This window comes from Pholcus phalangioides, unplaced genomic scaffold (assembly GCF_987345545.1).
Source record: "Pholcus phalangioides strain wild (caught in Gottingen) unplaced genomic scaffold, Ppha-v1.0 ptg000013l_1, whole genome shotgun sequence".
In the NCBI taxonomy this organism is placed as follows: Eukaryota; Metazoa; Arthropoda; class Arachnida; order Araneae; family Pholcidae; genus Pholcus; species Pholcus phalangioides.
Genome location: NW_028301606.1, coordinates 36,689,454 through 36,704,148, shown reverse-complemented (window position 1 = coordinate 36,704,148; position 14,695 = coordinate 36,689,454). Strand labels below are relative to the sequence as shown.

At 33.8% G+C, this 14,695-nt stretch overlaps 1 protein-coding gene across 2 annotated transcripts; it reads right to left on the bottom strand.

The window, feature by feature from the left end:
- Positions 1–6,665: 6,665 nt before the first annotated feature.
- LOC149079034 (mite allergen Lep d 7-like) lies at positions 6,666–14,361 on the bottom strand. 2 transcript variants are annotated; one of them, XM_089241295.1, is made up of 3 exons: positions 14,121–14,361; positions 9,604–9,648; positions 6,666–7,387 (listed from the first exon to the last, which is right to left on the bottom strand). In XM_089241295.1, exons 1-3 carry the CDS (start codon positions 14,242–14,244, stop codon positions 6,750–6,752), a joined length of 807 nt encoding a protein of 268 aa, XP_089097421.1. In that variant the 5' UTR covers positions 14,245–14,361; the 3' UTR covers positions 6,666–6,749. The 2 variants fall into 2 exon arrangements, with proteins under 2 accessions (XP_089097421.1, XP_089097422.1); XM_089241296.1 differs by having other exon boundaries at positions 14,036–14,158.
- Positions 14,362–14,695: the final 334 nt, after the last annotated feature.

Genomic DNA, 14,695 nt, shown 5'->3' with positions numbered 1-14,695 from the left:
ACATCCAGTCTTCCGTATATCTTGTATTGACAAGTGGAGAGCGACATTCACGTCATTTATATATAAGATCATATCTACATTCTTCATGTACTAGAATAGAATAATTTATTTCCTATCGCATCCACATATTTTTTATAGAATCATTTACTTCTCTATTATACCTAGATATTTTATAGAATCATTCAGTTCACATTTTGCATCGTTATTAATTAATATTTACTGACTTATAATGTCTTTTAAATAGGGGTTTTCAAATTATCAAATACATTTTTAATGATTAATTTCGATTAAATAAAAACATAAATATTTTGTAAAATCATTGAATTATTGAATTACCTAAAAACGTGTATAAAATCATAATCATACAAGGCAGATAAAATTCTCACCTCTGTATCTTCAGTGTCCGATACCTTGAATGATGAGAGATGACCAAGCAAACTTGTGCATTATTCGTATTTTAAAGGAACCTAACTGGTCTTAACTTCCGTGCTTTTGTTCGATTTCTCAACAGGTGAGTTGATCAGCATCTCGTACCGATTGTTGCAATAGAATTCTCTCGACCACAACGAACACGTCCTAAGCAAGATGGAAACTCAATATCGGGGAGTCTGACACAGAAATTCAGAAAACTGCAGACTGTTATTAATGGGAATGGGAACGTCACACTAGGTTTCATTCTCATTTTCCCAAATTACCATTATGTTCTCCGTCAGCGAATGAGTAAAGATTTCGTCCATTATGAGTTTTCGTAACATCGAATGAGATCCAATGATAGTGTTTCAGGAGCTAAAAGAAAATTGTGCGTAATCGGTTTCGACCGAGAAAAAAACATCATTTTCCAATGAATGATTTGCAATCGTAAAAACGAATTTGAAAGATTTTCACAATTTAGACAAAACTAAATAAATAACTACTATGACAAACTGTATTACTATGGATTGCGTAACTTCGTTTCCCTCGAAATCGTAACGATAATAAATTATTACAATTGAAATAACAAAAATGATTTTTTTTTTTACTTTTTTTGAAAATTTTAATTAAATTGTGTGCCACCGTGTTTTCATTTTATCATTAGCGGAATGATAACTATACCGTGATTTTTATACCTCACTTTATCCATTTTTAAATTTGCACATGCGTTCATTAAAACTTGTCATAAATATAAAGAACGGGAAAAGAATGGAGAAAACCTCAAAAAAGAAAAATTTAGAATTCCCGAATTTATGAAATTATAGTATTTGCAAAATGATGACTGCAATGAAAAGAAAAACCCCATGAATTTAATTTTAATTTATTTTCTTGTTTTTACCTCAGATCTGTAATAATTATTGTTATGGTTAAACAGTTTAAACAGTGCCCTCTCTCTCTCTCTCTACCACTTGAAATACACATACACTTTGAAAAAAAAAAGTGTTTGCTTAAGTGGTGTTCGACCCTTGAAATCGAATCTTCAGAAATGACTAAAAAATATTTCATTCTATTGGCGAATAAAATACTGAAAATTTCGTGTCAATTGGTTCATTTGTTCTTTCAGAATAAAAGAAAGAAGTATAATGAATTATAGTGTAAATAAATGGAAGAAAAACGCAAACACTTTTGAACGTTGTTTTTCTCAGATTTCAATTTGAAAAAAAAAAAAAAAACACTACTGCACCAAAGATTCTGAAAGTTTGCAGGGAAAAAAAAGGAGGAATCACAAGAAAAGATGAGAAAGTTGGTGGAATTCTTTGACCAACATCCAGAAAAGATAAGGAATCCAACTCCTGTAACTCCGATACCAGCGCTCCCGTTAAAGGAGATCGCCGCGTCTTCCCCCTGACAGTGTGCTGGTGGCTCTGTTTGCAAGAGTTGATCAGGACGAATCCGTAATATAATGAAGCCACGAAGAAACTTCCAAGATCTTCAATCGTGCTCAAGAGTGAATTAGACTGGGTGGATTGAACTGTCAGAGCGGAGTGGGGTGCTCCGCCCTTCTTTTATATAATCCTTGATCGACCAAACTTCTGATTGCCCCTTTTGCTACATGATTTTATATAAATTTCTATAATTGTTTATTATCGGTGCCCGTTACACTTTGGCTTTCACTTGATTCACTTGATTCTTCGATTTACATAATTTTAACCCCTTCGCTTACAAGTGATTGGCGAGAAATTCGGATGCTTTCTATTTGACGAATCACCAATAGATATGGTAATCTTGTGCTAAACTAACAGCACGTTAGAAAAAAGGGAAAAGAAGAAGAATAACAAAGTAGAAGAGAAAAGAAAAAAAAAACAAATGGAAAGGTAAACGGTATAATAGATAAGTTGTAGGTACAAAAAGTTAGCTTTCTCTCACTCTATTTTCATCCTCACACGACCTGTTCTCTCTTTCTTTCATTCTTACATCATCATATGTAGGAAAAAAATCACTATCGGCAGGGGTATACAAAAAACCATGAACAAAAAAAATTATAGGGTAGCAACAAATCTTCGCGATGATGAGGAGAGAGGAAAGAAAACAGGGAGAACTTTTTTGAATTTATTTCTCTGGCGTTTGGGTGCAATATTGCGTCCCTGATCGTAAAGGGGATGAAGTGCTTACATTGCTTCTTCCGACAGAGCCTCTGTGCCTCGCTATTTCTCCAGCGATTTATATTCATTACACGAACGTCCGTGTTATTCAAATTTTCTACGACCGGCCCGAATGGGTACTGCTAATATAATTTCATAAATAAATGAAAAATATGTACGGGTGCATATGTCAACATGATGAAAACGAATCACATATAAAAGAAAAAGGGCAACACTCATGAGAGCAACATCGGGTTCTAGAATCGGGAAGTCGACCTTGAATTACATGACGATAAGAAATTACTAACACGATTTCACCCTTTTCCTTTTCATTCCTTAGCTCAGGCCATAACCATTCCGTGGACATCATTTGAACGGAACGTCCTAAACCTGTTTCATGGCAATCATACAGATACAGATACGCTCGAAGACTTGGGTAATAACGACTGTCTCGTTTATGGGTTTTTATACTTAAAAGAAGAGGAAATGTTATATACATTTTTTTAGACCTATCAGGTCAAGGAATCTGTCATTTCAATCGATATTTTTTCCGTCTCTATTGAGCTTTCTATCGATGTGCTCAACCTTTTTATGGTGTGTATGCTCACTTACACGAATTTCAGTGTTTCGTAGAATATTCTACAGGACGGGGATATACTTAAATATATACATTTAAAAAACTAACTTGTAATTTCTATAGCCTTGAACGCAATGATATCAAAACATGTCGACAATCTTCCAGGTCAAGAACAACTTAAGAGACGAAGGCTAGTCAATTAATTAACTGTTTCGGTCGCTGTGAATAAACTTTTTTTTATTTTTTTAAATGGAGACAGAGCAGCGAAATTCGGTCTGGGTCCTTGCTATGGTTTAGCTCCGGGGTTCTTAACCTTTTTAGCTGCAACTCAAAATCAACAATACGATTAACTTAGCAACCCGTAGGTCTATTTCGAATTTATAATAGATGCTTAGTTCTGGAAATGCTTTTCATTAATTCTGGAATTATGAATTTCTTTTATCAATTTCAAATTCATGCCAATTATGAATATTCCTTCATTTTTGTTTAGTCTTTTCATTTTTTGGTATAGATATTATTCAGTATTCCTGTGCAGTGTGTAATATTTTTATGCGATTTTTGAATGCCGACTTCCTCCCAAAAATACATAAGATCATGGCTGAAGAAAGCCCTAAAAAAATGCAACCTTCTCTGCGAAGGCAACCGAAATCGTTAAGATGTCCCTGAAACCAGTGGCGCAACAAATGAATTTATATCCGAATCCATCTCAGCAGCACCTGCGACCCATAACTGAGTGACTTATAGGTGAGCCAACCAGTATTTCGTGAAATTCTGGGGTGTTACCCAAAATAGCACTAGAGTTTCCGCCAAAAAATATATTGAATATCACGGCGAATATGAGGTAACCAAAAATATTCTTGCTATTTTCGATAGGCAAAAACAAACAGGTATGCAGATCCTGTTCAATTTTTTTTGACAAAGCACAATTTAATGCACATTGGAAAGAAGACGAACGTATGCCGATGGATATAACTCTGAGGATTGAGAGTATTTGGCATTTGCCGATTTCTGGTTTCTAATGATCACGAAAAACATTTTTGTCTAACCTTAAAATTTTAAGGAAACAGTTATTATAGAGAGATATAGATGGCTTTTTTTCTCAGCCAGAGATATCAAGGAAACAGTTATTTTCCGGATATTATGCTGAGGTGAGCTCGGAAAGAAAAGTCATCACGTCTCCGCCGGGACTCGAACCCAGGCCCTCTAAACCGTCCCACCCGGGGGCCATTTCCTGAAGTTAAGAGAGGCTACTACTGCCTCTACTTCAGCGCCTCACGACACAGTGCGTGAAATTTGGAAGGCAGATTCATGTGTCTCCAGTGGTGTAGATGGTAGCATGCCTGCCCGGTATGCAAGAGGGCCTGGGTTCGAGTCCCGGCGGAGACGTGATGACTTTTTTTTCCGAGCTCACCTCAGCATAATATCCGGAAAATAACTGTTTCCTTGATATCTCTGGCTAAGAAAAAAAGCCATCTATATCTCTCTTAAAATTTTAGTTAGAAGCTTTTAAGTGAAAAGTTGCAGTTTCCTTACTAGAGTTTAGTTGAGCAACCCCTAAAATGCCGGATTTCTGTATAATACGGGTAGGAGGGGGGGGGGGGGTAATAGCCCCATAACAGATACGTATGGTTGCAAAAAAACGAGAAATCCTGCTCTATCTAATCAGCAAGCCATCGCATGTAGCTAAAATGATTTCACAAAATTTCGAGTTCATTTTCAATTTATAAATTCACACTAAGTTTTTCGGTTTCTTCAAAAATATCAGAATTTTTCCCAGACGTTTGTCATAGAGGTTTTATCCCTCTCAAAAGCTGCGTGCTTAATGTACCTAATTAACCCGTTTACGATCACGGACGTAATATTGCGTCCAAACGCCAGTGGAATAAATTCAAATAAGTTCTCTGTATTTTCTTTCCTCTCTCTGTTCACTATCTCGAATCTTTATTGTAACCCTATCAACTTAAGTTGCCTTTTCTTTCCCTTCTTCCTCTTCCTATACTCTTGATTTTCCCCCCACACAAATATCTTTATACTATATGCAGAAGAACATAAGAGCGAAAGAAAACACGTAGGGTGAAGGTTAAAAGATATTCTAAAAAGCTCTCTTATCTACTTTATCTATTATATATTTTTTTCATATTGTATATATTTTTTCCTTTGCTCATCCTTTTTCCAACGTGTCGTTAGTTTAGTACGAGGGTACCAGATTTAACACCGATTTGTTCTAATACAGATAATCCGAATTTGTTGCCAAAAGCTTGTACATGAAGTGGGTAAAGGTCCTCTGTTTTGAGCTATGTTCAACCTTGAGGCCGGGATTACAGTATGAAAGTTTCGTAAAAGACCATTTACAAAATTTGAAAAAAAAAACAACCAATAAGCCTATTGGCTACATTCGCTCGAATTTAACCGATAGGCTTATTGGATGCATTTTTCAAGTTTTATAAATGAAGTTTAATTACATTTCAGAAGATTTTAAAACTTTAGGAACGTCTTAATGAGATGGGATCAGGAAAAAAATTTTAGAAGCCCCTTTAGAGACCGAAAATCTCTGCATATTATTTGATGCGACTCACCGCGATTGTAAAAGAATTTCAACGGTAAAATACGATCTTGAAAACTCAAAGCCATTTATACTTTTTAGTGAAGAAATACGAATGGAAAGGGCTCTGCGCTGGAGATGTTTACGTATCCTGCCTTGAGTTATGAGCAGTTTCGTCCCCCATGTTTGCAAAAATTTAGCATGATCACTTGATGAGTGTCGGAACTGATGCCCCCCCCCCCTCAATTTTTTTCTCAATCCTTCATAAAAGCATTTCATGGATTTTATAACTTTCTGATGAAAGTTATATTTATGGCTGTACGATCTATCTCTGAGTTGAACTTCAATTATGTACACCAGGAGTGCACAACCTTTTCAGTCCACGTTACCAGATATGCGTTAATTCTGCCACTCGCGGACCGGATGTCTATACATTTGGGCAACGATAGGACCTATAATTTTACGGGTCATTTCAGTAATTTTTGCGACCCAACTTTTTCATAAAATGTCCCGATTTTTCCCCTTATTTTCAACGAAACTTTTTGGAAGTTTTGAAAAAAAAATTAGATTAATTTTTCATGACATAAGTTAATGTCTTTGGCATTTTTTGGGGTGAATTTGGCAGAATTATACTTGCCTTTGTCAATTTTTTTTGGGTGAAATTGACAAACTCACTTGTCTTTGAACAATTGTTTTTACTGTAACTGGCAACTTCACTGCAGTTAGTAATTTTATCTGCGATGATCGCCTACTTTACTTGCACTTTATTATTTTTTATGATAATTGTTGATATTCCATATGTATTATTCCATATATGTATCATTTCCCGTACTTTTGTGGAGGAAATATGGTCAACTTAGGCTTTCATCTTGTTGTGTATATTGATAATTTTCTACCAGTGCTTTTGGCTCGCTGGGCGGAGATTATGCACCCCTGGATAAGATAATGATGACAGAGAGATAAAGAGAAAGAAATTATATAAGAATTTTCTGAATTGATTGTACAAGGATGACTCTTTATTAGACATTTAAGATCATCGAATTTCCAAACATGGAATGTGAGCTATCAAGAGACCATCTCACCATGGAAATGGTGTTTTAGCGATCGCTTGATTCAACATATTCTGAAAATCCAACGCGAGTTTATCATAGATAATTTTCCAAGCTTGGAGACGGAAATCGTCTTCTAGAACTTTCAAGTACTTGTTTAGACCGGGACCCAGACCAGAGAACTTCACTTCGTTTATTTCTACCATCTTGTTGAACTGGAACTTCGCGATGTGCGGTGTACTACGCCTCAAACTCTCAGCTACCACGGATATCACGGTGTCTTTGGCCTTCCCTTTGGCAGAAATCGATACCGTCGGCATTTTACCATACTTCAGTTTCCCCGCGTATTCGATGGCCAGTTTGTCCAGAGAAACGGTGCAGTTAATCGTTATATTATCTACCATGACGATCGGCCCGATGCATTCGCCGATCCTCTTAGCTTTGGACAAACCCGACAGTCTTCCGTTGGTGTAGTTCGCTTGCCCTTTAACGTTAATCTTCATCACTCGGTCCTTGAAGCTGGTCTGGAAATCTGGAACTGGAGCCGGATCCATGGACCTTGATTTGGTTATGTTTGCAAGAGTATTGTTGAGCACGTTATCCATGTAGAAGTTTGCCATGTAAGCGTTTTGTGGAGCGTTGCCAGCAATCACCGGAGCGCAAATACCTGAAATTTAACAGGAGAAATAGAAATAAACAAATTTTCAAAACATTTTTTATAGGACGCATAATCGTATCGTTTCAGTAGATTGATTGTACGTTAAGTTGAAATGCACGAAATCCAACAATTCTTATTATATGAGGAGCTTATTTTGAAAAGGGAACATTTTCACAATCACTAAATTTGTATTACAAGTAAAAATACGTTTTTCTCCGGAATAGACTGCTTTACAAAAATTGGGAAATAGCCCAACTGGTATCGTACGGGAGAGGCATAAGGTATATAAATATTAGTTTTTGATAACCATTCGTAGAGTTATTTACATTTAAATTTTGGAAATGTTCCGTTTTGAAAGAAAATTAGTGGAAATGTAAACTTTTTTTGATTAAAATTGGAGCTGGTTATGTATGAAAAATTGGAAATTTCTACGCTACCTGTTGATTCTAGAAGGTTTCACCCAGACACAGGAGGTACCCTTACTACTCTCTCCTGAGGAACATAAAGAAACACGATCATTCTACAGTGGACCTCCCATTATGGACACTTCTGTTAGCGGACACTTCCTTGAATTACATCGAATAATAAAACATATGGAGTCCCCCCCCCCCCGACTCCATATGTTTTATTATCCATTAACGGATACTCCTTGTGAAAGGAAAAGATTTTGGTCCGTCCCATGGGTGTCCGTTATCGACGGGTTCCACTGTAGAACGCGATTCTGAAAGCGCTTGTGAAAAATGCGTCGTTTTGAAAAAAAAATCCTTTAACCTATTTTTGACCGCTCTTCGAATTCTTGACCAAATTGCACAATTTTTATATGTATGATGACTGGTTACTTGAGTGACGTACTTGAGAAGTTTAAAAAAAAAATTAGCATATTTTTCTTTGTAATTGATATTACTTCCCAATTGGTAAGTTTTCAATTGATATAAATTAACTTAATTTAATAAAATAATTTCTAATTATGACTTCGGGAAAAATGTACCTCATGACAAAAAACATTGGGAAAAAACTGGTTTTTTTTTCTATTTTAAAAGAATTATTTCTGTTTATGGTCATGAAAAAAGTTCAGATTGAAAACAAAAATTTCGTAAAATTTCATTTTTAAAAGTCTATGAAAAATCAAATTTATTTGTAAACAAATTTTTAAACTTTTTAATTCCTAGAAATATTCATTTCATACAAAAATTTGCATGAAAATTACTTCAAAAAGAAAAGTTAAACAAAGCGTTTCGCAAATGCAACGCATCAGTGAAAAACTCTTGTCACCAGTAGGACAACTTTGTTATGTTCCCTTTTAAATGAAAAATACCAACGTGAATGAACAAATTGAATACGTTCCCTCTCGGTAGAAAGGACTAAATTTAAATTGCAATTTCTACCAAAAATATTCTCGTTTGAATAAACCATGTAGCGTAATCCGACAGAACTCATCCCGAAGATTCAGAAACCATTGAAAAGTGAGTTTAGAAAAAAAATGGAAATATTTCATTTTGAAAATAATCTCTGTAGTTTCCTACAAAGTTAATTGCATGCGGTAACTTATAACTTTTGAATACAAGTTGATAAAATAAAAACGTCTCTCAACACATCTTCCGTTGAATGTGGATGAAATTGAAAGTATCGTAATTTCCCGTTAAATAGCCGCTACTCATACGAGCTGCTCGTATAGCTTTTGAAGTGTTAATTTTTAGGTCTTTTGTGCTAATTTCAAAGCAATGAATGTGTGTGTACATGAATTCGTGTCCTAAATTCAATAATTTTTTTTCTTGGCATTCTGATTTTGAGGTATTCTAATGAAGTTTAGTGGGACATTTTTACTGCGGGATATTGTCTAATCAGAAATATTAAAAATGTCCCAAAGGGAACTGAAGGAAAAACGAAATTTATTTTTATTTATATTTCTTAGTTCTAGAATGAAACTTATGTGTTGTTTAACCCTAAGTTGAAACGTCGAAAAAGCAGCGACGTTTCTCTACGAAAACTTTTCTTTTCCTCCGATGATTTTTCTAGATGCGGCTTATTCATCCCAGTGACTGACGTATAAGAAATTATACAGAACACTTTGTTTTTTATTTATTAAGGTGTATACTGTATATTTTATGCCAAGTGCTGCATCGTATCGTTGGTGAATTTGAGCGGGAAAAAATGATAATTACTTGGTATAAATTTAATGTCTAATACTGCACCAACTCTAAAAAATACACATCTTTTTCACTTACCGGCAAGTATGAAGAAGATCGCAAGTGACATCTTGGACGCAAAATCTATCAAGTATAAATAGAAAAACAAAAACTTATCAATTAACATTTAACATATTACCAAATATGCAATACGTACAGCATCTTTTAAGCTATAGTTTTAGAATGGAAAAATAATGGTAACTATGTAATTTCTTGTGATGTTTGTTATGATCCATATACGAATAAAAGAATCTGATTTTATGAATACGTATAGATTGATGTAATTCGTTGATTTATTTAATAAATCTTGATAATTTATTTAATAAATCTTGAATCTTAATAAATCTTCATCTGCAATGTATTTTTCCCTTTTAAAAAGCCAATATCAGCTTCATGGTTATATTGATATTTTCCCGCAGGTTTTTCTTTTCCCGTATAGAAACTATCCTAATCTTCGAGGAAAATTTCAAATTGTTTAATTTTTGGTTAATGATAATGTTTTTTATTTTATTTTATTTTACGTCATACGACATATGATTGAGGGATGGATGAAAATGTGAGAATTCAGTATTTCTAGTCACCATATTCTTCCACATTACCTCTATATTCAATTGGAAGTCCGAATCGGAAGTCAAGCTCTACGAACTTATAACTGTTTGAGAGAAAATACACTCTATACAGATATAATGAAAATGAAGCACATTATATATATTCTGTGAAAAATATTTTATACATCATTTTTTATAGGCGTCCAAATGTATACAGTAATGTAAGATTGTATATTGTGTTACTGACAAAGCCCGAAGCTCGAACAATTTCAGTTGGCCTCAGGAGACACAAGGCAACAACTAGTTGGGTTTTTGAGCACAGAGTGTCCGTATAAAGAGTCAACTTTGGATTTCAATAACTATACAACCCCTTGCAACATAAATGACGTATCTGAGTTCTACATGTTATTTAGATACTTTTCATACTATAAATATGCCACTTGGATCAATGGTTCGCCATTAAAATACGGCAAGGATAATTAGTACAAGTAATCACTTGTACTGTATATTCACCACACTGAGTATCGTTGAGTTTTAAATTTCATTATGACTGAGAAAATATTTGCAGTGCTGGTTGTAGGTATTAGAAACTTTTGATTGATATGAAGATACATTGGTATGAAGAAGATTAATATAGAAATTAAAATTTTTGTTTCGTTTACTTATAAACTTGAGTTATCCAATGTTGTATAATTAAGCAGAAATTTAGTGGTCCCCTCTTCATGTCTTATCTTTGAGATTTACAATTTCGAAAAATTTATATTATCTAAATGTAAAAACAAAAAGAATAATTTTGATTCTATTTGTTTATGGTGAAATTTTTATACACATTGCTTTTTTTTCCCCAAGATAGAAAAATATATACAGCTATATTTTCACAACCATAATATAAATAATTCAACACTAAATTCAGGCAAATAGGTACAGAGGGAGATGGAAAAAGATAAAAATGATAATTTTTTCCCATTTTTTGACTATATCAAAACGTTAAAGTAGTGGAAATTATTATTGATATATGGTTGTTGTGTAAAATTTCAGAAATATTCCGTATGAGTGTAATATATATAAATGTATAGATTTCTAATTGATATCTCGGTCAATAATAGTTAAGTTACTCGGTCTTATAAGTTATAATAAAATTGAGGCAAATATTAATTAACCCTTTGAGTGACCACTCCCCCACCAACTCCCTTCAAAATGTCGTTTTTAATGAAACAGGATTTCTTCTGATTTTCACTATGTTCAAATTAAAGGGTATATTGAAAAAGTGTCCCATTGAGAAATAAACTTTACGAAATATCTGGGCTTGCCCATGCTAAAATAAGAGGCTTTTAAGGAGGCGAGATATCTCGTCAATGTTGCTTGAAGGGTAGAAAATGAAAAAAAAATGTTATAATTATAAAAATAAGTTTAGCATAAAATTCCCTATCCTAAGCTTCTACTAAAAATTCCTATTACGCGTATCACCACTAGAAAAAATGATTCCGAATATCGTTCTCTTTAGGTTTTTCCAACGTAATACAGGCGGCCACTTAATCGGGATTATCATTTTTATATAATTATAAGCCACTTAATTTGATACCTCACTTTTTCGGATGAACTCCTGTGGCACCAAAATTTCTTCCATAGAGACAAGTTTTCCCCTTAATGTGATAATTTCTAAAACTTTTCCCCGCTTAATCGAATATTGGAATTGACACGACAACTGCAAATACATATTAGCCACTATGTGCGTAATATTTTTATTGATCGAAGCGTTCAAAAATTAAGTAAAATATGTGAAAAGTTAAAATTTATGAAAAATCCAGAATTAGTGCCCTGTAATGCTATATAGTTATCTTCAATACATTGAATTATTTTATTTTATTTTAGTTTTTTGTTTAGCCCATAGAAAGCGCTAACTTTCAAATAAAAGAGAAAAAGAAAAATCTGAACATACGCCATGACTTCATGCAATGCGTCTTAAAATTGGAAAAAAATACGCGGAAAGAAATAATTACTTCTGTTTGTGAAACAGATTGAAAGTTTTGAATGCAATAATAATAAACACTTATACTGAAATTACCAAAGAGCATGGGATTTGTCAAGCATTACAAAAAATGTGGATGAAATTGAAGATTTTCTAAAGAAACGGAAGCTTGATCAGAAAACGGAAGAGAAAAATCTAATGTCGACTAATTTCTTTTGCAAAGGTATTTTACTGGAAAGCCAAAAATGCATCAAAAAACAGGTGTAATCGCCGAAGACTATGATATGAAAACTCCGAAAATATAAAATCATGTGATAATTATAGTTCCAATTTGAAATTTCATTTCTGTTTATTTTCTTTCTCAGCATTGGGCTAATTTGCTTTTAGAATTCATTTCATCCTTGATATCCCACTATATATTATAGCTAGCTTTATTGGTATGGCGCTGATATTGGTATGTTATTATGAATATTATTATCAACTTAATATTATAAATATAACTCTAATATTTAATTCATTCTGCTCTCTGATATCTTTCTATTCGGGAAATATGACAATTATAGAAGGCTTTAAAAGGAACCAAGCGCCATTAAATCAAAACTGAGAAAAAGCTATTTAAAGTTATCTTCGATTCAGTTATCTCTTCAGTTTGGTAGTTGATTCAAGTGCACACAGATGGCATCACAGCCTATACGCCACTCTTGGTTCTATTTAGATAAAAAAAAAATCCCACCTCTTTTTTTCAATAGTTCAGGTGTCGGTATATCTCAAAAACGTTAAAAATGGAGCTTGGCTTCTTTTATATAAAAGCCGTCCAATTATATATTTTGCAGTATATCTTTCAGTATAAAATCTATGCTATGGTATGAAATTGCAATCCAATCGTTTTCCGATAATCGGATATTATGGCGACGGAATCGTTGATATTCGTTTAAGCGGGGTGGACTGCACTTTTGTTTTTCATGTAGTTGTTTTAAATTCAACATACTTATAGCATTCTAATTTTTGTCTTAACAAGTTCAAAAACGTTATTTCAATTATTTCATTTCATTCACTAGTACGTAATAAGCGTTCTTTTCATTATTTTGGTTTCTTCTCGTCCCTTATTAAATACTTTTTTGTAGGTGTTGGTGATAAATAATGCTAGAAAAAAAGCTGAAAAGTTCATTAAATGTCTGTTAATATTAAAGTCTTACAGAGATTTACTTTGCATCATGTAATTATTGTATGATAAATTTTACACAATTTCTCCATCAGTTCCATGGAAATTGATTATATTCAAACATTTTGCTTCATATAACCGATACCCAAAAATTATAATAGAAACTGCATCAACTTCTCAAAAGACAGCATCATTCTGAATTCATGGGACGAACTTTAAGAGGTGATATAAGGCTCCTGAACAAACATTTTGTCATAGAATATGCAGTCGAATCGCAAATAGAAAATATTTAGAGAGTGCACAACAGCACGTCACCAAAAGCAAACATCATATTTGCACTATGGATTTGCTGTGATATGTGCTATAAACCAACTGAGGATGCATTGTATTGCAATGTGGTACAACCTGCTGCATAACTGGATAACGCAAATTGTAACACAAGTTGATCATTGTTTAGCACACCATAACCTTGATGGTCTTTACACCAATGAAAAACAAACTCTAATCCATTCCGAAAGCGCATTATGCACCCTCGAATGGTTTATGGCACATATCGCAGCAAAACCGTCGGAAAAATATGATATTTGTTTCCAGCGAAGTGTTGTGCACTCTCTAAAAACAACCCTCGACTTCCTTTGCTATTGCAATTTGACCGCACATTCTACGATAAAACATGCTTGTTTAGGTGTTTCATATAACCTCTTAAAGTTTGTCCCATGAATTTAGTCACCCTGCATAAAACTCGATAAAAAATTCTTACATTCAATCTATAATATAAATCGAATCACTCACTCTATTCTAAAATTTCTCAGGGCAACTCACGATGAATAGTTATCTACACATACAGTAAGAAGAGCTAAAATTTCACGAAACTCACCTTTACGTAGAGAATGAAATTTTGAATGTTGTCTAAATGCTCTGGGACGCGAAAGGTTTATTTTATCTGCTCCAGGTGTGGATGACAACGGAAATGAAATCTGGCAGACGTTTCTATGAAACATAGCAATGATATTTATGACTGTTTGTGTGTCTTTGGGCTTCCATTTATTTATTTCATTTTTTCCTACTCACACAATTCTTGCGGGCAAGATAACAAGATATATTCATAGACACACACACACACGTTTTCAAATAAAGCATGTTTTTCTTTTGTAGGTGGAAAAAAATAATGTCTGACCAAGCAATGGAGAAAACGTGACAGTAAATAAAGTTTGATGATTCACTGAATCTCTGCGAAGAGACTCAGTCATCCGGTATCTCAAAAGTTTCTGCCCTTGATAACGATATATCAAAATAAGTGGAAAGAATATGCATACGGGAGGGAGAAAAATGTATGCGAAATTTCAGTCAAGTTCACTGATGTCGTTGAATAAAAAATAAATGCATAAATGCCGAAATTCATCAAGTTGAGAACTTCAAAAAAAAAAAAAACAGAAAGAAAACAACATAAAT

What these genes read in the sequence shown, in the direction of transcription:
- LOC149079034 (XM_089241295.1), bottom strand. Translation starts at nt 14,244, where the DNA reads ATGTTTCATAGAAACGTCTGCCAGATTTCATTTCCGTTGTCATCCACA. An exon ending in ATTTCATTCTCTACGTAAAG is followed by an intron (nt 9,649 to 14,120) that starts GTGAGTTTCGTG and finishes TATACTTGATAG; the next exon opens with ATTTTGCGTCCAAGATGTCA. An exon ending in GATCTTCTTCATACTTGCCG is followed by an intron (nt 7,388 to 9,603) that starts GTAAGTGAAAAA and finishes GTTAAATTTCAG; the next exon opens with GTATTTGCGCTCCGGTGATT.